We start from the raw sequence: 20,683 nt of genomic DNA on the forward strand, positions 1-20,683 counted from the left end.
AGCTGCAACGGCAAAAGCTTCAACTTTGACGACCCTAGTGGGATTGTGTTTTCTCATCTTAACAGAACCAGTTTCCATAAATTTGTTCATTAAGTCCATCAAGTATTTGTGCTTTTCATTTTCCCCCAGATTGTTATAAAAAATACGAGCAGTGTCTTTGGCAGAGTTCCCATGTTTATAGTAGGAAGATACAATTTCAATTCATTCTTAGAGGGTGAAGACCATCTTCGACCTTCAACTAAAGATTCAAAACGTAAACTTACAACTAAATTCTCAGCTATACACCAGAGGGAGAATCAATATTTAAGTTATAAATTTGACGTAACTATCATTGCGCAAAGTGCTCACATACCTAAGTAAAGTTGTGGAAATATCCTTGTTCAAAACGCTTAAACTCTGACGTTTTTTTAGTGACCAAAATATGTACTCTCTTGTATGTTACGGATAACTTGCTATGGTTACATATCAATGCAAATTCTATGTAGAAGCTCAAGATTAATTGAATAATTATAAGTTTTATTATTTAATTAGACATTAATTTTTAACAACTTTAAATCATCAACAATGTCATCATCTTCACTATCACAATTGTCCAGAATCTTTTTCGTTTGCCATGCCGATTCTATGATATTTTTTCCGTGTGCTTAATATAATTTTCCCATTTTTGCTGTTGTAAGATAAATACGCGTCGTTTATATCATACGTTGCCGTTGACGTTGACGTTGGGTTTTCAACCAATCAAATTGCGGTAGTGTGCAGTGCTGCCAACTTGAACGGAAATCCCCTGAAGTAGGGGGAACATTTTTCTAGTTCTAGAGATAATGAGGTCTACTAATATTAAGCCATTTAATCACCTCTTCACCGAAACCCCCATATTTTAAATAGCTGCCATCATTTTCCACTCTAGCTTTCTGTCAGTACTTACGCATTGCTAAAGAGAGTTCTCGACGTTTAAATCAACAAAATTTATTGCTATTCATCTCAAAAATTAGCTATTATAACTACCAGGGCTTATATTTTGCCCTTTTTTCTTAATATGTGTAGTGTAGTATTTTTTTCACAATAAGAAAGGTAACACATGTTTAAAATAGTAAATTTTTGTAAGAAAATATCGATTTTGCAATTCGGCTCCGCCCCTCTATCTGACAACAAATGAAATCGAGACGGATGGGTGGGGCTTATCTTTTGGTTTTCTTTTTTAATTAATACATTTAAGATTTCTTTGTATAACACGATTACTTAAGAACATATTTCACTTGGTAATTTCTCGTAGAAAAATAAGCATTTTACAATTAAGCACCGCCCCTCGGCTTACGACGAATAAAAAATCATCAGAATTGAGATAGGGCGGGTGGGGCGTGCTTATATTTTGCCTTTTTTTCTTAATATACATAGCCATCTTTTCACAACAAGAAACTTAAAACATGGTTAAAATGGTACATTTTTGCAAGGAAATATGGATTTTGCAATTATGGGGCGGAGCCTAATTGCAAAATCGATATTTTCTTAAACAAATTTTCCATTTTAAACATGTTTTAAGTTTCATGTGGTGAAAAGAAGTCTACACATATTAAAACAAACAGGCAAAATGTAAGCCAGCCCGCCCACCCGCTCTATCTCAATTGTGATGATTTTATATTCGCCGTGAACCAAGGGACCATAACTGTAAAATACTTATTTCTTTGGAAGAAATTAAAAATGTTTTTGAATATCGTGTTGTTCAAAGAATACTATGTATACTAAGAAAAAAAAAGCCAAAATATAAACCCCACCCACCGACTCCATTTCGGTTGTGATGATTTGTTTTAATCTTGGAAACTTTAAACACGTTTAAAATGGTAAACTTTTATAAGCAAATATGGATTTTGCAATAGGCTCCGCCCCTAGGTCTACCAACGAATGAAAACTTTATTAGTATTTAAATCAGGGCAGGTATGGATGGGGCGTAATATTTGGTTTTAATTTGTTCTTAATATACATGGCATTCTTTAAATAACACAATACTCAAAAACATGTCTTACATGGTAATTTCTTGTAGAGAAATAGGGCGGGTGGGCGGGGCTTATATTTAGCCTTTTTTTTTAATAAAATATACGTAGTTGTCTTTTCAGAACAAGAAACTTAAAACTTAAAACATGGTTAGAATGGTAAATTTTTGTTGACAAATATGAATCTTGCAATTAAGCCCCGTCTCTTGATCTGACAACGAATGAAAAATTCATCATAATTGAGAATTGAGATCGGGACGGGTTTGGGTGGAGTCTTATCTTTGGCTTTCTTTTTTTTTCTTACTATAATACATACTATTCTTTGAACAACACGAGACTCAAAAACATGTTTTTAATTTCTCGTAGCGAAATAAGGATCTTGCAGTTACGCTCTGCTCCCGCGGTTCACGACGAATAAAAAAAAAATCATCACAATTGAGATAGGGCGGGTGGGCGGGGCTACATTTTGGCTTTTTTTCTTAGGATGTGTAGACTTATTTCGATAACAAGAAACTTAAAACATGTCTAAAATAGTAAATTTTTGTAGTGATCAACTTAAATCCTCAACTTTTTTACTACAACCGCTTTAAATACGGCAAAAGTTGAACATGAAAGTTATTATCAACGGCAACTTGGCAACGGAATTTATAAATGACAGTTATTTTGTTTGTATAATTTTATTTTTGGAATGGAATGGATGGTCTCTCCATTGGTGACAATCAATTATTATTTTTGTAAAATTTAAAACCAACTCTTCTAATCGATGTGTCCTGGATCAAACTTTAAAGACTTGATAAATAGTTACGTTATATAAATAGTTATAGTTTATACATATTTTCCTTGACTGACATTAAGTCTACAGGATTTACTTGAGTTTTTATATTATTTGTAATAGTAGCGGACATATTCTCTTTGAATCTGTATTTTTTTTGTAAATTGTATAAAGATTTTTCAGAAATTTTTAACATTTCGGCCTCCAGTTCCGATTTTCTTTTTTTTTTTAATTGCACAACATCGTGGTTTCTTTCTAGAGAATCCAGCACATTTAATATAACTTTTGTTTGGTCACTAAATCGTTTCATTGTTCAGAATTAAGTAGAGTAGTAAAACGTTAAATAAAGCAAATATTCTGTTTGACAAATAATTCTGATGACAAATTTCAAAATTTGACATAAAATTTCTAGGACATACTCAATTTTTTTGGTAATTTTTTGTCTCACAAAAGTCCATAAGACAAAGGGAAAAAGTTTTACTTGGAGTATTTCAATCACTATAAATCATATTTTTACCTACGTAATTGCAAGAATTTCTACTTAAATGGTAAAAAAATACATAGTAATTAACATGTCAGTAAAATTGTCTCGTGGATGAATACAAAATGAAAATCAGGTTGTTTTTACAGTTTTGTAAATTAGATAATTTTTTTCCTCTGCACGTGGTGCACAGTATCTTAAGCTTTTTATAGATTTCATATCAGCACAACACAAAACAAAACAATACAACTTTTTTGACTTGATACTTTTTTCGACTTGGAGAATCGCAATAGTGAAACAAATTGTGTATTGGCCATTCTCTATTTTCTACGTAATAAACACTTAACTCAGAGAAGTGGAGAAAATTTGTTCTGTCAGCACTTTATGAATAGGAGCACTATAACAAAGCTATATACTTTTTTATCTTTGTATAAAAATGAAAACTAAATAAAAAGCTGCTTCAGCATGTAAAGTGCATATGCTGCCAGCAAGCATACAGATAATGAAGTTACAAGAGCCTTATTTAGTTTTAAATATAGATTACAATATGCAAAAGTCAATTACACAGTCAATTTGAAAATGTTGGCAGCGTTATAAATTTATTTTTGCAAAAAATAATTCCACTAGTCGGTTGCCAAATAATATGTTAAATTTATATGTTCACACTAATAATATAAGTTTTTAAAAAAAGAACGTTCATAGCAAACTTTTGAGTCAGTGTTTTGTACTATTTCTTCCGTTCTAGACGCTTAAAGTGTGTATGCAAAATTTGTATTACGGTGCTGTGTAGAAGTAATTTTTCACCTCATAGAAGATACTACTATTAATTAGTTGTTCCTAGTTTAAACAGAATTATTGTTTTAGTGTCATTCTTAACAGTGCGTACAGCCCCCTTTAAAGGTCCGAAGTTGTCTGCAACCAAGCATTTAATCGTTTCTAAATTCATACAAACATAACACAACTGGAAGCGGTCTCTTCCACACCATATTCTTCTTCCTGCGCTTGGCGTTTGATTAATTAAGCCTCTAACAATTAACCTTCTCTAACTTCAGAGCTTGCCGCAAACGCCTCAAACTAAAAGTTTCTCTGCCGTCTACAACGGTGAAGCAATTCAGGACACCGCCGGAGACACCGCCTTGCAGCAAGATAACGTAAGATATCATAACAACCTATTTTGCGATAACATGATTAGTTATCTTATTTAAAGTATCAATTAATAGAATGTTTTAACGAAAACGCGAATGTTTTCCCAGGCCTTGGTTTACCGCGATGGAAACTTGCTGTCTGGTTCCCTTGAAGCTTTAATTCAGCACATGGTTCCGACTGACATATACTACCCAGATAGGGCATACCTATTTGCATTTCTATTGTCTTCACGCCTATTCATTAAGCCTCACGATTTGCTTGCCAGAGTACGGAGTCTATGTGAAACACAACAGGGTTTGGGAAGTGCCACTGGTGGATGTTCACATCCTGGACAGGCCAGATTTGCGGAGCATTTAGTACAATTACTCGCAGAATGGACTGAAACATTCCCATACGACTTTCGGTAAATATAGAAACTTTATTGCACCCTCACTGGTTTTAAAAACACCTTTGTGTTCCTAAAATTGGTGTCTTCTAGTCTATGATTTTTTTATTTCTGACATTTCTTCATCTTCCTCTCCCTTAGTTTTCTTCTCTTTTGTACCTGTACCTGTATTGATCTCTTAATCTGTTTATTCAGACTTATTGTCACACTTTTAATCTTTTAAGTGCTATTTTCTTCATCATAATATTTTCTGATACGTTATCGATATCCGTGATAAAATCTGTGAATGGACTCGACGGAGAATCTCAACTTTCCGTTCCAAAACATTCGCTTGTTTCACTTTTTGTATTATTTCTCTGTTCAGTTTTTTCCATTTAATGTTCCAACATTTTAATTTCAATTGCGGCTATTAAAAGCTAAAATCGAAATTTGTCTTTTGTATTTTAGGGATGAAAGGGTAATGCAACACGTCCGGACAATAACGCAGCAGTGCTGCACCATTAATCCCACTTTTCGCACCAATGTTTCGTCGCTCTTACATAATCTTCTTCAGAGATTGACTGCGTTAGAACAATACGAAAAGACTTTGGATCCGTCGTCACAACCCCAAGATGAGAACTGCACGGATATCTCTGAAATTTGTCCAGTGCCAGCGTTCCTAGCGCAACAACTTACTCATGTAGAATTAGAAAGGCTCTCTTTTATTGGTCCAGAAGAGTTCGTACAAGCTTTTGCTAAGGAGAATCCACACTTAGAAACCTCGTTCAAAGACATGAAGAAAACACACAATTTGGAACAGTATGTTCAATGGTTTAATAGACTGAGTTACTTTGTAGCGACACAAGTGTGTAAAGTGAGTTATTTCTTTACGGGGTGAGATGTGGTGTTAAATTTTGCGTTTTACAGTACCAGAAGAAAAAGCAAAGAGTTCGAGTGGTGGAGTACTGGATAGAGACAGGGAGGGAATGTTTTAATATCGGCAATTTTAATAGCTTAATGGCGATTATAGCGGGTCTAAATATGTCTCCCATTTCAAGGTTGAAGAAAACGGTATGTATTTAGTTTTTTTTATATTTATAAACTTAATTTATAAATACTATTTTGGAACAGAAAAAAGTACGATTGTTCTATGTTCTTAGATTTTGTCTCTGTTAAAAAGATGCCAACTTAGTTGGCGAGACGCGTCAACATTTGTGCTAGGAGTGTACCTATAAATCAAATACAAGCACCCACACTTTTTGCTGTGCAAATACTAGTATACAAAATGGCAAATAAATGATTTCATAACTTCAACAAAATAATCGAAATCGTTAACTTTTATTGATATTGTAACATTTTAAATAAAACTGTTATTAAGATATATTTTTTAATTAAGATAATATTTTTGTACATAAGTGATAAGCTTTGAAAGTTCAATGCCACCGATAAAAGCGGTAAATGCAAAATGACGAACTTGATTTTTATCGTCATTTAAACCCGGTCAAATGACTATAAATATGTAAATTGAATTTTTTGGCTTTCATATCATAAATATATTTTTAATGACTATTAATAAACCATTTAATATGACTAATGAACGTGTAAAAAATCGAAAACATGATTTTTATTTGGCCACGTGTCGTTTTATTATGAAAAACATTTTTTATATACAAAACAGTATTAGCACAATTGTTATATCTATAATACCTACGCGTTTTGACAATATAGTTGGCATCTTTAGTTAAAAAAAGTCCAGAAATACTCATTTACTAGTTACCAAATTTGTATCAATGTATAGTGTCATAGTTCAATAACAAAAGTAATTATATTGAGTTTAGACATACAGAGTGCTTCAAAGCACACAAATTCAAATCACGCTTTTACTTTTTCCAGTGGAATAAGATTCATTCTGGAAAGTTTGCCATACTAGAACACCAAATGGACCCCAGCAGTAACTTCAGCAGTTACAGAAGTACTCTGAAAGCCGCAATGTGGCGCAGCCACGGCGCCAAAGACCAGCGGCAAAGAATTGTGATTCCTTTCTTCAGTTTGCTTGTCAAAGATCTCTATTTCTTAAATCAAGGTTGTTCCAACAAGTAAGTTCGCAACTTGGGTCTGACATAGGGTACTGATTGTGGTTTTCAGGCTTCCAAATGGGCATATAAACTTCGAAAAATTCTGGCAGTTGGCAAAACAAGTTACAGAGTTCATGGCTTGGAAACAGGTCACGTGTCCATTTGAAAAGGATCCCAAAGTTATTTCAATTTTGCAACATGGACCAATTTTAAACGAAAATGCCCTTGCTCTTGCCAGTTTCGAGTGCGAGCCGCCTGAAAACAATCAGGAGAAAGAAAGATGCAAGACTTTGAAGGCAGACAGTAACGCGATGTAACGAGAGATCTTTAAGCAGTTATTATTTATGATGATGTACAAATTGTTTTTTTAACTGTTTTTTTTTATCTGGTGTGTACATATAGATGAATGTCTTGAATTTTATTTTTGTTTTGTACAGAGTTTTATAGTTTTCTTTTTAAAACTGGAATATTATTTAATAGGCGACTATTTTCCTAATATACAAGTATTTAATGTGATTTTATAGCTTTTTAATGACTAATTTAGTTCAAAACGTGCACTGTTTTGATAGTACCTACAACACTGATTCCAGTATGAGATACTGAAATTAATAGTACCTAATTGCCATTATTATATTAAGTACTTCTGCTTTAGCTTTGTATTCTTTGAGCAAAAGTTTTGATGTATTTTCATATTGAACTCACAAATACTAAAAGAATACTCTACACTGAACATTTTGAAGAATTTGTACCTATTTATAATGTTTTATACCTCAGTGTTTTTTACATAATATTTGTAATGATGTACTTAATATATTTGACCAATGTATTAACAGTATTTAATCGAAATTTTTAAGTATTTGTCACGTCAGGTTATCTTACTAAATCACATTTGTTATATAAGCCACTATTGCACTTCTCTTTGTAAATGTGATGTGATTATCATGAATGGGTAAATATTTATTGTACATGTAACAGATGTGATTTTTCCACTATTGGATTGCATTGTAGACTTTGAAACTGCTACATATGCGCTTTGCCTCACGCTACAGATAGGATGTAAAACAATTCAAAAGACTTAAATCTATCAGTATTCTAGTCATTAGGTAAGAGGATGATGCATTGCTAATTACACACTATATGTTGTATTGTAGTTATTTATATAATGTATAAATCATTTGTATTGTATGCATTTGTTTTATGTATAAACTCCGTATCAAAAATTATCCAAAGTCTTTTTCTTTTCCTTAAACATGTGTTAGATTCGTTCAAAAAACGAGAACGAAACTGTATGGTTATGGTTTTTATTACAACGTAAAAGGAAAATAACTTTAGGTTCAGTGCCAAATCCATCCCATAAAAATGATAAAAAAATGAAAACTACTTTTTAGCAACTCGTTTAAACTTGCTGCTGTAAAATTATGCGATATTATAATTTTTTTGTGAATAAACACCTTTTTTGGACAACTAGAGATCTAAAGCTATTAAAAACAACTAGTACCCAAATACACATTGTTCCAAAATTCTTATTAAATAAACTTTCAAAATTTTTTACAAATTGTAAATGAATACGAAATTTTGTACATAAAATGTGATCTATATTTATGATAACCATAATTATGGTACAAAAAGATTGAATGTGTTCATAGACACACATTATAAAATATTGTTACGTTGAACGGGTGATTAAAATCGGCGTGGGTTCTCCACAATTATTTCTCAATAACTCAAATTTACATGACTGATTTCGATTCGTTAACTGAATAATCCTCGTTCCCGACTGTGGCCTGTATTTAAACCGATATGTTGCTTTCCATGGATCGAGAACGCCGCTTCGAGATTTTTCCGGGTTGCCCATCGCGACTTACGCTTCCAGATGATGAGTCATCATTAGTGTACATACGAGAAAGTTCTCGACAAGCCATAGGCGTTGTACCGGAGCGGCGTATGGGTTAATTTCATAGCATTGCCCCTGCTTAATTCATTTTCGTCTTCGGCCCTCGACGAATTCTGTAAATAAGATTGATTCTCGTTGCAACCGTATATGGGCCGTCCCAGTCTGGTGACAAATTCGGGCAACGACCTTTCCTTCTTCGGGGGTTATAAAGCTGTACCAAATCTCCTGCCTGGAATGCTACTGAGTTATCCTTAAGGTCGTAACGTGTTTTCATTCTGTCACTCGCCACCCGCATCTTGTGGCGCACCGTTTCGTGAACGCTCAGCAGCTTCTCCTTCAAGTCACAGATGTAATCTATGACCTCCTTTGGTTCTCCACTCGGAGAGCCGAACAAGATGTCACAAGGCAGACGAAGTTCTCTTCCGAAAACTATCCGCGCCGGGGTTTGACCCGTCGTGCCATGGACAGCTGAACAATAAACCAACAGGAGTAGTGGAAGGTATCGATCCCAATCTTTCTGATGCTCGGGCACCACCTTTGAAAGATGTTCTTCCATGGTACGATTGAAGCGCTGTACCATTCCATCTGACTGTGGGTGGAACGGCGTAGTCCGTGTCTTCTGTATCTCTAGGACTTCAGTCACCCTTTGGAATAGGTTTGACTAGAAGTTTCTGCCTTGGTCCGAATGGACTACCACTGGGACCCCAAACCTTCTGATCCAATTGTCAATCAGCATTATTGCAACCGTTGTCGCGTCTTGGTTCGGTAATCGCGGACGACCATTATGTACTTATTGCCGTCCTCCGGAAAAGGGCCTACTATGTCCACTGAAACTCTTTCGAAAGGCGAACCGATCTTGTATTGTTGCATCGGCCCTCTCGCTCTAATCCTCGGTTCTCGACATCTTCTCGACAACGGACCCAATAGAATTTCTCCCTGACTTTAGAAAGCGTCTTGTTGATTCCGAAATGAGCACCAGACCCACCGGTGTGCATTTCTCGAAGTACTTTCTTGGTGCTAATGGTCGGAACCACCAACTGCATGCTGAAATGTTTCCCATCTGGACTCTCACAAGCTCTGGACCCGCAGGGAGTCCCACTGACCCCATAACGCCTTGAAAGTGGATGACTCGTCCGATATTTTCAACCAACCTGGCCGTTCCACCCCATCTTCTTTCCATTTGAGCAACGGTCCGATGTCCACGTCCTCCCTCCTCTTGGTCTTTTTTAAGCTGGGCCGTAGTCCATTCTTCATATTCCACAATTGTGTTCTCACACAGTTGAACGACGTTCAGGCTGTTCGATCTTGTCGCAATGTTTGCAATTCTTACACGGTCTTCTCGTCAAGGAGTCCGCATTATTGTGGAGCTTACCAGCTCTGTATCGAATTTTGAAATGATACTGTTGGAATCGTTCAAGTCATCTAGCCACTTGTCCTTCGGTATTTTTCATCTGAAGAAGCCGTGTGAAGGCTGCATGATCGGTTCTAATCAGGAATTCGCGTCCATAGAGATACTTGTGGAAGTGTTCAACAGCCCTGACAATTGGCAGCAACTCCTTCCTCCTAGTACAGTAGTTCTTCTCGGGTTTCGAAAGTACGCTGCTGAAGTACTCGATGACTTTTTCTTCCTTGTCCTGCACCTGTGACAATACAGCACCTATTCCGATGTTGCTCGCGTCCGTGTCCAAAATGAACATTCCCGATGATTGAGGATAGAACAAAATAGGACTAGAGCATAGTGCATTCTTCAATCTTTTGGAGGCTGCCTCACATTCAGCAGTCCAATTAAAGTGAGACTCCAAATCCGTCAGCCTGTGCAGAGGAGCAACAATATCAGCAAACCCGTTGTAGTAGCTGCACATTCCCAAGAAACTCCGGACTTCGTGCTTATCTCTTGGTCGTGACCAATTGCGAATTGCACTGATCTTCGTTCCAGTAGTCTTGATCCCGTTTGCCGTAACAATATGCTCCAGAAATTCTACTTCTTTTTGGAAGAGGAGGCATTTCTTCGGATTCAGCTTCAAGTCTGCCTCTTTCATTCGACTAAATACTTTTTCCAAATTGGTCAACTGCTCCTCAAATGTCTTTCCTATTACCATGATGTCGTCTAAATAAACCAAACATGTTTTCCATGTAAGCCCTCGTAATACCATCTCCATCAATCTCTCAAAAGTAGCTGGAGTATTACACAGTCCAAAAGGCATTAGGGCAAATTGATACAAGCCCCTCCCGGCAGAAAAAGCAGTCTTTTCCTTATCTTGTGGATGAATACCAACTTGCCAATAGCCGCTTTTGAGGTCCAACTTGGAGAACCTGGCGGATCCTGATAATGTTGTGAGAGTGTCATCAATTCGTGGAAGTGGATAACTGTCCTTCTTGGTTACATCGTTTAGTTTCCCGTAGTCTACGCAGAATCGCGTCAACCAGTCCTTTTCGGTGATTAGCACTACAGGCAAAGACCATGGACTGTTTGACTCCTTTATAACCCTTTCATCCAACATTTTTCGTACCAGTTCCTCGGCTTCCTCTTGTTTCGCCAAATGTAGTCTTCGCGGGGCTTGACGGATCGGTTGTGCGTCTCCAGTGTTTACCCGATATCGCACTATGATTCTTCAGATGCAAACACTCCACTGTGTTTCTGCAGAAACTCTTTTGCAACTTTCTGCTGATGTTCAATTAGATGGTTAACCTCTAGGGCAGGAATTTCTAAGTTGCTTTTTGTTTTTTCATCATTGTTATCAGAAAGATCTTCGTGACTGGTTCATGGACGACAAGAAGATCCCCACTCTGACTTTGTGGTAGGTTCTTGAAGAATTGTACGCCGTGCCGCCTCCACTTCCAGCGCACGAATCAAGGCTGAATGATGTCTGGTACCTTGATAGTTGCATAACTTTCTTAACGTCGCGAATCCCATTTACGAAGGTTTCTGTCGCAAGCCTCGCTTGAAAAGTTGGTGGTGCATCGGAGTATGCAAGACGTACCAGTCTCTTGACATCTGCTTCAAATTCTTGAACGGATTCTACTACGTTCTTGTCTTCACTTGGGCTTCAAAAACCTGTCTCAGATGTTCATTCCCAAATCGAAGTTCCAGAGCAGCAGTTAGGGCACTATATCTGTTTCATCTTCTTCAGACAGCGTTTGGAGTATCTCTAGAACTGCGCTTCGCAAAGCTATCACCAAAGCTGTAGCATTTTGTCCTTCTTCCCAGAGATTTGCTGTCGCTGCTGCTTCAAACTGCTTCTTGTATGATGACCAAGGCGTCTGACCATCACGGGTGGGTGGTTGAATTGTCCTGGGGCCTGACGTCACATAACATGAACCAATGGTTGCTGCATTTGTCATTAACTTTTCAAATTTCTTCATTTTATTCTCCATTCTATCTTCTATAGTTTTCACTGTATCTTCCATACATTCCTGTACCGATTTCTCGAACTTATTCTTTAGTTGATGTTCGACTTCCTATTTTAGTTTTCGATCCATCAAGACCACATTTTCTCTGACAAGATTTTGCATAACCTTCAAATTTGTTTCTATATCCATCATTTGTTTCTTAATTCCTGTTATTTCACTTTTGTTTGCTTCCATGCACTTCCTTTTGGACTGGTGATTATGTCAACTTTTTATTTGTCTACTTTTGCGTCCATCATTTCCATTTTTTCGTTCATTTTCTCATCATGCGTTCACTGCGTTCATGTTTTCGGTCATTTTTTCAATTTTCGCATCCAGTTTCTCATCTCTTGCATCCATTTTTTTGTTCATTTCTTCTGTTGTTGCATTCAGTTTCTCATTTCTTGCGTCCATCTTCTCATCTATTGTTTTGTTTCTTGCGTCCAGTTTTTCGTCCGTTTTCTCCATCTTGCGCCCATTTCTTCTTTCATTTCTTTATTTCTTGCGTCCATTTTTTCGTCCATTTCTTTGTTTCTTGCTTCCATTTGCTCGTCCATTTTTTCCATTCTTGCGCCCATTTGTGCGACCACCAACTGCTTTACTTGTTCCTCCATTTTCGCAGCTTGAGCTCTAGTCTCAACAGGCATCGATCTTCAGAATTCTTGTCCAATCTGCCATTTATTAATTTCAAATCCCACTCCTAACACACCAGTGTTACGATGAACGGGTGATTAGAATCGGCGTGGGTTAAACTCAACAATTTATTTCTCAATAACTCAAATTTACACTACTGATTACACAGCGATTATGTACAAAATAAATCCAGCGCAACTTGACTGTACTCTCTTTCTCTTGGACTGAACTGGCTGAATAAGCCTCGTTCCCGCAGGTGGCCTCCATTTAAACGCTATTCTCCTTCTACAGGTTTCGTGATCGAAATTTTTTTGGGATCCATCGCAACTCCCGCTTCCAGTCCTTTCTTTAGCGACCGTCGCTCGGCCATCCTGACTCCGCACGGTGAGCATCATCGCCGTACATACTAGAACCCATAGGCGTCGTACCGGGGCGGCGTATGGGTTTCTTTCGTAACAATACATTGGTGAGAACATCATACCAATACTGATAGCTAAGCTTGAAGCAACATTACAAATATAGAAAAAAAAAGACAAATTAAGAACTATATAATATAGTGGACAGAAAAATTATGTTATTATGATTACCAAAGATCGGACGCGGAAGGGTAACATTCAAGCGGTCCACAGGCCCATGCCCTACCTGTTGAAAGAACTAGACCTTAATAATGCTATGTAAGTTAAGATTAAGAATTATAATTTTTCTAGGCTATTCTCTGTAAAATCGAGTTTGTGCCTAATGTGTAGTATTGACGCCGCTGGATATGCGTGAATTTGAAGGAAAACTCACCCTTAACGTACAGCCACCTGAAGGTCAATTGCTCTGACAGGAGGTTCAGGTATGCGACTATACTAGTTATTTGCCTCTTTATGCGCTCCTACAGCTCTAATTGATCTATATTTCATGGCTAAGCATTGTAATTATCATTTATTTCAATATCCTATTTTATCATTTCATAAAAATAGGATATTATACATACCGAGCTGGAAAATGTTCGTTATTCCCTTTGGGAAAAAGATACATAGTTTACCGAGAGGCGCAGCCCCGAGGTGAACTATATTTATTGTACTACTTCCCTGAGGTGTGTATAACATTTTTGTGTAACATTTAAGAAACATAATAATGTTTACAGTGAAAGGCACAAATATTGGTGTCTACGTATGACCCGGAGTCCCTGATTTTTTTTTTATTGTTTGCATCTGAAATGACACAAACAAACGAGTTTTATGAATAAACAAATTCAGTCACTTATTAACATTTCATTATATGTATTTTTAGAGTGAAATAAAGTTCAAATGTAATTTTTTTAATAGCTCCTTCAAGGTTGTCTCTATGTATCTTGCTCTATGGGAACACTGTATCCACCTCGATTCTGAGAAGAAATTGTTTTTATATAATATGCTGCAATTATATACAATTATTTAGTATCCTGTCTGTGTGAGTTTACAGGGAAGAATTAATTGCAGAGATGATAACAAGAAATTTAAATTATGCAATCAAATATGTCGCCATCTATACTGTCACATTAAACTACGCTTTGTCGATCAAATCAGCACCTGCCATCGCTGTCATCGTAATTTTTTCTAAGAAGAAAATGTGTGGGGTTCTTAGTTATCGCATTCAGTGAACAGTTATAGCCCCGTTAACCCCCGTCGGTACATGTGTATTATTTAGACTGTGAAATAAGACAACCAAAATCACTTGGTTTTTAATAAATTTATGTTAGGAAAAAATGGGGAACGTGCACGCGTATTCAGCTCCGGCCCCGCCACCACCGCCTCCATCGAGTTCATCTTATGCCAAACCTGAAGGTTCTTCCACTGGAACAACTGAAGAAGTCGAAAACCCGGGTCCTTTGGAAGAAATTCATACAAAATGCAAAAGTGAGTACTCACCGCGTACATAACCTTTAATCGAACTGGTGTGCTTTAGATATTTTCCCTACAAATTTCGAAGGAGCGAGAGTGATGCTTACGAGAGGTCTTAGTAACCATTTTCAAATTTCTCATACGATTAATATGAGTTCCATAACTCCTAGTGGGTATCGGTTTGGGGCGACTTATGTAGGAACCAAACAAATTTCAGCGAGTGAAGCTTATCCTATCTTGTTAGGTGACATAGACCCGTCAGGCAATCTAAACGCTACGATTATTCACCAGATATGTTCAGGATTTCAAGCAAAATTTGGAGCACAAGTACTGCCTCCTGTTTGATATTTCCAATTAACTAAACCAATAATTTCAGGTTCAGAATTCAAAATTCACAGTTGGCCAATTAACAATGAATTACAAAGGATCTGACTATACTGCAAGTGTCACTGTTGCTAACCCTGATATCATATCAGGGTCGGGAGTTGTAGTATTGCATTATCTTCAAGCTGTGACATCTCGATTAGCGTTGGGGTCTGAGTTAGCTTATCAGAAAGGTCCAGGAATACCTGGGGGCGAAATTGCTCTCTTGAGTGCAGCAGCTAAGTAAATGTAAAATTTTCATAAATTGAGAGGCGTTCTAATAATTCATTTCAGGTACACAACGGAAAATACACAAATTTCAGGAACAATAGGAGTATCAGGTGTCCACTTGTGTTATTACCAAAAAGCGAGCAGTCAGCTTCAAATAGGAGTGGAGTTAGAAGCGAATCCTCGGATGCAGGAGTCCGTGGCATCAATTGGCTACCAAGTTGATTTGCCAAAGAGTGAAGTGGTATTTAAAGGGCATGTAGATTCAAATTGGTCAGTTGGGGCGGTTTTAGAGAAAAAATTAAGCCCCTTGCCTTTCACGTTAGCTCTTAGTGGGCTCATAAATCACAATAAAAATCAGTTTAGGCTTGGTGTGGGGATTCTTATTGGATAACTGAATAGTTTGAAGCAAGAACGTTTTAAATTAACTGCTCGTTAAAATTGTCCCTAGAAAAACTGATTTTAGATTTTTTATTTGTAACGTTTATCAATAAAATGGAAGTCAGTTTTGTATATATTATACATAATTGTTTTTATATTCCTCAGAATTAAAGTTGTTCGAAGACTTGAGTTTTACGTAGATTTAGATAACAACTTAACTTGTTAATGCATTTGCTCCTAGTTATAACAGGTCGTGTATAAAGCACAAGTGATTTTATTTGTGTGTAAATGCGTATTTCAAACATGTTCCCTATTGTTTGGATACCTGTTATAAACTATCTTTTGTTATTTTTTTACACTTTAAAAATCTAGGTGATGTAAATTAGAGAACAAATTAAAAACTTTGTTGAAGATATATTTTTCTTTTCAGACAACGTAGTAAAAAGAATCGATTCTAAATAAACACGATAAATTAGGAAAATTTTTCATAAATCTATTTTCTAGGCCGTCCCGCCGCCTTCTTCCCGCCCAATACTTGTTTATCTTTTGTTCTGCTGCTGAGTAATGGGTGTACTTCTAGGACATCAGAATTACTATAATTATTATCAAATATTATGCAACATACCTGCGTCACTCGTGTTTTCAAGAGCCACATCATACGATTTGTACTTTTTCTTTTTAGCAGGAGGAGGCCCAGTTCCTTGTCCAGATGTAGGCAGATTAGTGTCAGCTGGCGTCCAGGCATCTTCAGGATCCTCTATCTATAATTCCAAAATAACAAAAATCCCTTAGAAAAGAATACCAGAAACTTACTTCTGGGGCTATTGGTAAAAATTGTAAACAACCAGTATTTTCATTTTCTTCATCTGAACTGCAGAAAGCAGCTACTGGTTCAATTGAACATACATCTACTTCCATATCTGTGTCTTCTTTATCATCTGCACCACTGGCAACTGATTTGTCTTCATCTGTTAAATCAAATTCACTTTCCCTTTCGTCATATTCCACGTTTTCATCCAATTCTTTAAAATCTGGAGCAAATGCAGACCAATTTTCAACTTGGTTTTGGGCCCATACACTCACAACACCTGATAATAAACAAACATGAAGATATATTTTTTGGCAACAGATTAATTCACCTGATGAAATACTGGCAATGATGGGACGAACTGGATGCCACGCTACATCTAAAAGCAACTCGCCTTTTGTCCCATGAAGAATTTTCACCAAATTTCCAATGGATTTTTCCCATATGTACAACGCGTGCTGTCTTGCTGAGCCAGCACATATATATTCACCATCCCCAGAGAAACAACACTTTTTCCACATTGTTCTAAACATTTAAAATATTAATAGTTAAAAACCAAAACAATAACTAAGCCAGTACTACTTGTTGACTAAATCCTGTAGCTTTTGTATAGGTTCTGGTTCACCATCTTTACCACAGGCTAAAACTTCCTTACTGTCGTAAACTCTGATCACTCTGTCAGCTGTATTTATTAAAAACCAACTAAAAAGGAAGGTTTGAAGAAATCATTAAAACATTTTAAGACAATTACATACTCTCCTCTCCTAGCGAATTCTATGCTTTTTACAGCAGTTGCACTTGAAGTGCCCAAAATAATTCTAAAACTAGCTTTAATTTCTAATGTATGTGAATCTAATACCAGTACTTTTCCTTTTGCATTTCCTGTGTAAACATAGTCTCCACGTCGATCAAATGAAGCAGAAATATTCAGATCACCCTACAAATAATAGCTTCAAAAAAGTTACAACAAATTTTAATAAATGTACATCTTCATCTATTGGTAGAACTTTGTGGCCACCAGTTGTATCAACCAATACTGCTGCATGTCTCATTGGACACACTAGCAAGCGTTCCATGCTTCTAGGTTCAAATTGTACTTTTAAAACGGGACATGGGAACCTATATTTTTGTTCACACTCTCCTGATAATATATCCCAAATACAGACTGTATTATCAGTTGACGCTGACGCTATTTTATAACCAGATCTTGACCAACTAATACTGCAAACAGGGTGTACATGAGCTGATATCACTTTAGCGATACCTCTTGTAAGGAAATCCCAAATTACAATGCGGCCATCATTACAACCTACTGCCAATAGTGTTCCCCGTTTGTTGAAAGCACATGTTACAGCAATTGATAGCGAATCCAAAGTACCATCAAATTCTTCTGGGTAGTTTTGTCCAAAAGACTCTAAATATGTGTGGTTAGGATAATTTTAACATGATAAAAAGGACACTTACCTAGTAATTCTAAATTCATTTTTGTTTATTGACAACAAGTGTAATTTACACGGCCCTTTTACTAAATTAATTATAGTAAAGAAATAGTTTTTGGTAAATCATGAAGAAATATATTGTTTGTTGTGCGTTGATGCCGACATCAACTGTCATCTGTCAAAAATAATTGTCAAATCAGACGTCAAAAGCAGTCAAAAGTACAAAAGCATGGACAAAAGTCATTTAACCTCAAAAAGAATAAACATGTCGGAAGAAAAGCACGTGGATCTCGAAGAAAGTAAAGCTGAAATAAAAGAAGAGATAAAACCATCTAAAAGTGGGTCGGTTTTATTTCCAAATGAAAATAAGTACTCTCACATAAAAAATAAATTGGTTAGAAGTCAACAATATCAAAAGGCGAAGAAAGAACAAAAAAAGGTAGGTTATGTCAGGTGTCAATATTTAACAACTTAAAAATGAAACCATTTTAGGCAAAGAAATTGGCCAAGAAGCAAACTAAGTTGGAAGGTGGACCCAAGAAAGTGCCACATACTCTCGAGAGTTTACGGATAAAAGATGAAACAACCGTCAATGACATTAATACCGAAGAAAATGAACTGGTTAAAAACGACTTAGATAATGACGAATTTAGTGAATATTATCAACAGTCGTACGAACCGAAAATTCTTATAACTTACGCTGACAATCCTATGAGGGTACGTATAATTTTTTTAATACAATAGTTAAGTGTAATTTGCGCGATTTTTAGAAAACGAGGATATTTGGAAGAGAACTCACCAGGATTATCCCGAACTCGGTTTCTCTATACCGGAATAGATCAGGTGTTAAAAAAATTGTGAAAAGCGCGATAAAGAAAGATTTTACTGATATTTTAATTATTAACGAAAATAGAAAAGAACCTGATGGATTACTAGTGATTCACCTACCTGATGGTCCAACAGCTCATTTTAAAATCAGTAACGTTAAAATTACAACAGAGTTGCGTAAGAACCATAAGGATATTAATGAACACCGGCCTGAAGTAGTTTTAAATAATTTCTCGACAAGGTTGGGTTTAACAGTTGGTCGGATGTTAGGAGCGCTTTTCCATTATAGTCCAGAATTTGTAGGAAGAAGAACTGTAACTTTCCATAATCAGAGGGACTACATTTTTTTCAGACATTATAGGTACACTCTCGACGTTGTTAAAGCATTATTATTAATTTTTAGTTTGTAGGTATTGCTTTGATGAAGAGGGTAAAAAAGCCAAACTGAAAGAGTTAGGGCCAAGGTTTACATTGAAATTACGATCTCTTCAGAAGGGTACATTTGATAGTAAATATGGTCAATATGAATGGATCATAGATGGTAGAAGACATGCAGTGGAAACAAGCAGGAGAAAGTTCAATTTGTAATTTTTCAAGAAATAAATATTTGTATTAATTTGTGTCTATTTTACCATTTTATTTTTATGAAACCACATGGTGTTCAATCATCTTGTGTTTTTTTTTTATTACCTACGGGAGATATTGGTTAGCGATTTCGTTTCTTTAAAATCATGTAATAACCAAGACTCGGAGCTAAGCGAGTAAATTTTTTACATTAGTTAACGTAACTAAACGAGATTATTCGTATTATCTACAATGCAGACTGCATAAATATTGACACTTCACTTTTTTCGCAATAAAAATACCGCAGGCGTGCTTTAGGTATTTATTTTTTCGCTTATTTAGTGATTTGGTGGTTTATAGGCGATCTTTTGTTTCCCCATTCTTGTAAATCTATTGCAAGGGTGGCGGTAAGGTTGCAGGCAAATTTTCGGAACAATAATCGTCAACGTAAATTCCCAGCCTTGATGCCCCCAACCTATGGCCCGCACATTTATGGATTGCTCCGCGGTGTCCGAAACGATGTACAGTGTCTATGCCACACTACACAATTTATTTCTTATCTTAAGTTGATGTTCTATATTACTTAATTTGCAAACGATCACTAATTGTAAGCAAATTACAGTTATTTATTATTTTAATTAGGTGTTTATAATCATCAATTGAAGCGTAGACTAGACTAGAGAATAATTATGATACTATGAACTTTTATTAGGTGCTGAAGTTTAATGATGATCAATTAAGAATTGTCCCCTTTGTAGTAAATAGAGTGGCGTTTTCGGGACCATTCTATAATAGGTAATTTATAGATCTGGTATTGATTCCTCACTGTAAACTAGCGATGTAGGTATTGTAATAGTGTCATTTTAATGAAAGTCTAATTTCGTGTTTTTTCGACACACTTATAGTACCTACCTGTACGAAAATATCAAAATTGCGTCCGCTTGTCCGTTTATCGACAATTTTAGGTATTAGACAGACAATCTCCGAAACTACTAGAGTTTAACACTATTGTAGTGTAGATGGTAGGTGGTAGGTATACATATAATAACGCTAATCAAAATTTGTTTCTTCATCCCCACCAAGGGTCATCGACGTCATCTCAAAAATTTGCTAGGTAAAATCTCTGTTGAAACTTGTGTTGTAACATGCTCCTGTATTTGTTTCTCTGTACTTATATCGCATTAACAAAAAAGTGAGGGATGCAGTTTTCCACTTAATCTTGCAACCTATTCAATACTTTAAATAAATCGTTTTTAAAAAACATCTTGTGTTGTTTTTGGTGTAATAATATCATTATTTTACGGAATTGTTTATAAATTTTAGATGTTTAAAAAATAGTGAACGTAACAATAATATACTACATATTATACTTATACTGTTACGATTATCGGCAATTAAAAATCGGTGTGGGTAAAACTCACAATTTATTTCTCAGTAACTCAAATTTACAGGACTAAAACTATA

At 36.1% G+C, this 20,683-nt stretch overlaps 4 protein-coding genes across 7 annotated transcripts in view; 3 read left to right on the top strand and 1 right to left on the bottom strand.

The window, feature by feature from the left end:
* LOC135135480 (ras-GEF domain-containing family member 1B-like) overlaps positions 1 to 8,049 on the top strand; it is a 180,954-nt gene extending 172,905 nt beyond the window's left edge. For all 3 annotated transcript variants that reach the window (XM_064064546.1, XM_064064544.1, XM_064064545.1), the window contains 6 exons: positions 4,294 to 4,392; positions 4,495 to 4,790; positions 5,220 to 5,625; positions 5,679 to 5,822; positions 6,645 to 6,847; positions 6,897 to 8,049. In XM_064064546.1, coding sequence (XP_063920616.1) covers positions 4,294 to 4,392; positions 4,495 to 4,790; positions 5,220 to 5,625; positions 5,679 to 5,822; positions 6,645 to 6,847; positions 6,897 to 7,143 — 1,395 coding nt within the window. In that variant the 3' untranslated portion in view covers positions 7,144 to 8,049. The remainder of the gene's footprint in view (positions 1 to 4,293; positions 4,393 to 4,494; positions 4,791 to 5,219; positions 5,626 to 5,678; positions 5,823 to 6,644; positions 6,848 to 6,896) is intronic.
* Positions 8,050 to 14,278: 6,229 nt separating this feature from the next.
* On the top strand, positions 14,279 to 15,991 carry LOC135134939 (mitochondrial import receptor subunit TOM40 homolog 1-like). Its single transcript, XM_064063845.1, has 4 exons — positions 14,279 to 14,623; positions 14,673 to 14,935; positions 14,985 to 15,214; positions 15,266 to 15,991. Exons 1-4 carry the CDS (start codon positions 14,473 to 14,475, stop codon positions 15,591 to 15,593), a joined length of 972 nt encoding a protein of 323 aa, XP_063919915.1. The 5' UTR covers positions 14,279 to 14,472; the 3' UTR covers positions 15,594 to 15,991.
* On the bottom strand, positions 15,975 to 18,008 carry LOC135134937 (retinoblastoma-binding protein 5 homolog). Of its 2 annotated transcripts, none has more exons than XM_064063843.1 (8): positions 17,853 to 18,008; positions 17,375 to 17,802; positions 17,144 to 17,325; positions 16,971 to 17,090; positions 16,720 to 16,913; positions 16,394 to 16,668; positions 16,206 to 16,341; positions 15,975 to 16,153 (listed from the first exon to the last, which is right to left on the bottom strand). In XM_064063843.1, exons 1-8 carry the CDS (start codon positions 17,869 to 17,871, stop codon positions 16,074 to 16,076), a joined length of 1,434 nt encoding a protein of 477 aa, XP_063919913.1. In that variant the 5' UTR covers positions 17,872 to 18,008; the 3' UTR covers positions 15,975 to 16,073. The 2 variants fall into 2 exon arrangements, with proteins under 2 accessions (XP_063919913.1, XP_063919912.1); XM_064063842.1 differs by having other exon boundaries at positions 15,975 to 16,156.
* Positions 18,009 to 18,054: 46 nt separating this feature from the next.
* On the top strand, positions 18,055 to 19,271 carry LOC135134938 (probable ribosome production factor 1). The gene is made up of 4 exons (XM_064063844.1): positions 18,055 to 18,266; positions 18,320 to 18,544; positions 18,598 to 19,016; positions 19,066 to 19,271. Exons 1-4 carry the CDS (start codon positions 18,057 to 18,059, stop codon positions 19,241 to 19,243), a joined length of 1,032 nt encoding a protein of 343 aa, XP_063919914.1. The 5' UTR covers positions 18,055 to 18,056; the 3' UTR covers positions 19,244 to 19,271.
* Positions 19,272 to 20,683: the final 1,412 nt, after the last annotated feature.

The sequence above is a fragment of the Zophobas morio genome, unplaced genomic scaffold (genome assembly GCF_036711695.1).
Source record: "Zophobas morio isolate AGI-343-1 ecotype UQ-CSIRO unplaced genomic scaffold, CSIRO_AGI_Zmor_V1 ptg000024l, whole genome shotgun sequence".
Classification (NCBI taxonomy): Eukaryota; Metazoa; Arthropoda; class Insecta; order Coleoptera; family Tenebrionidae; genus Zophobas; species Zophobas morio.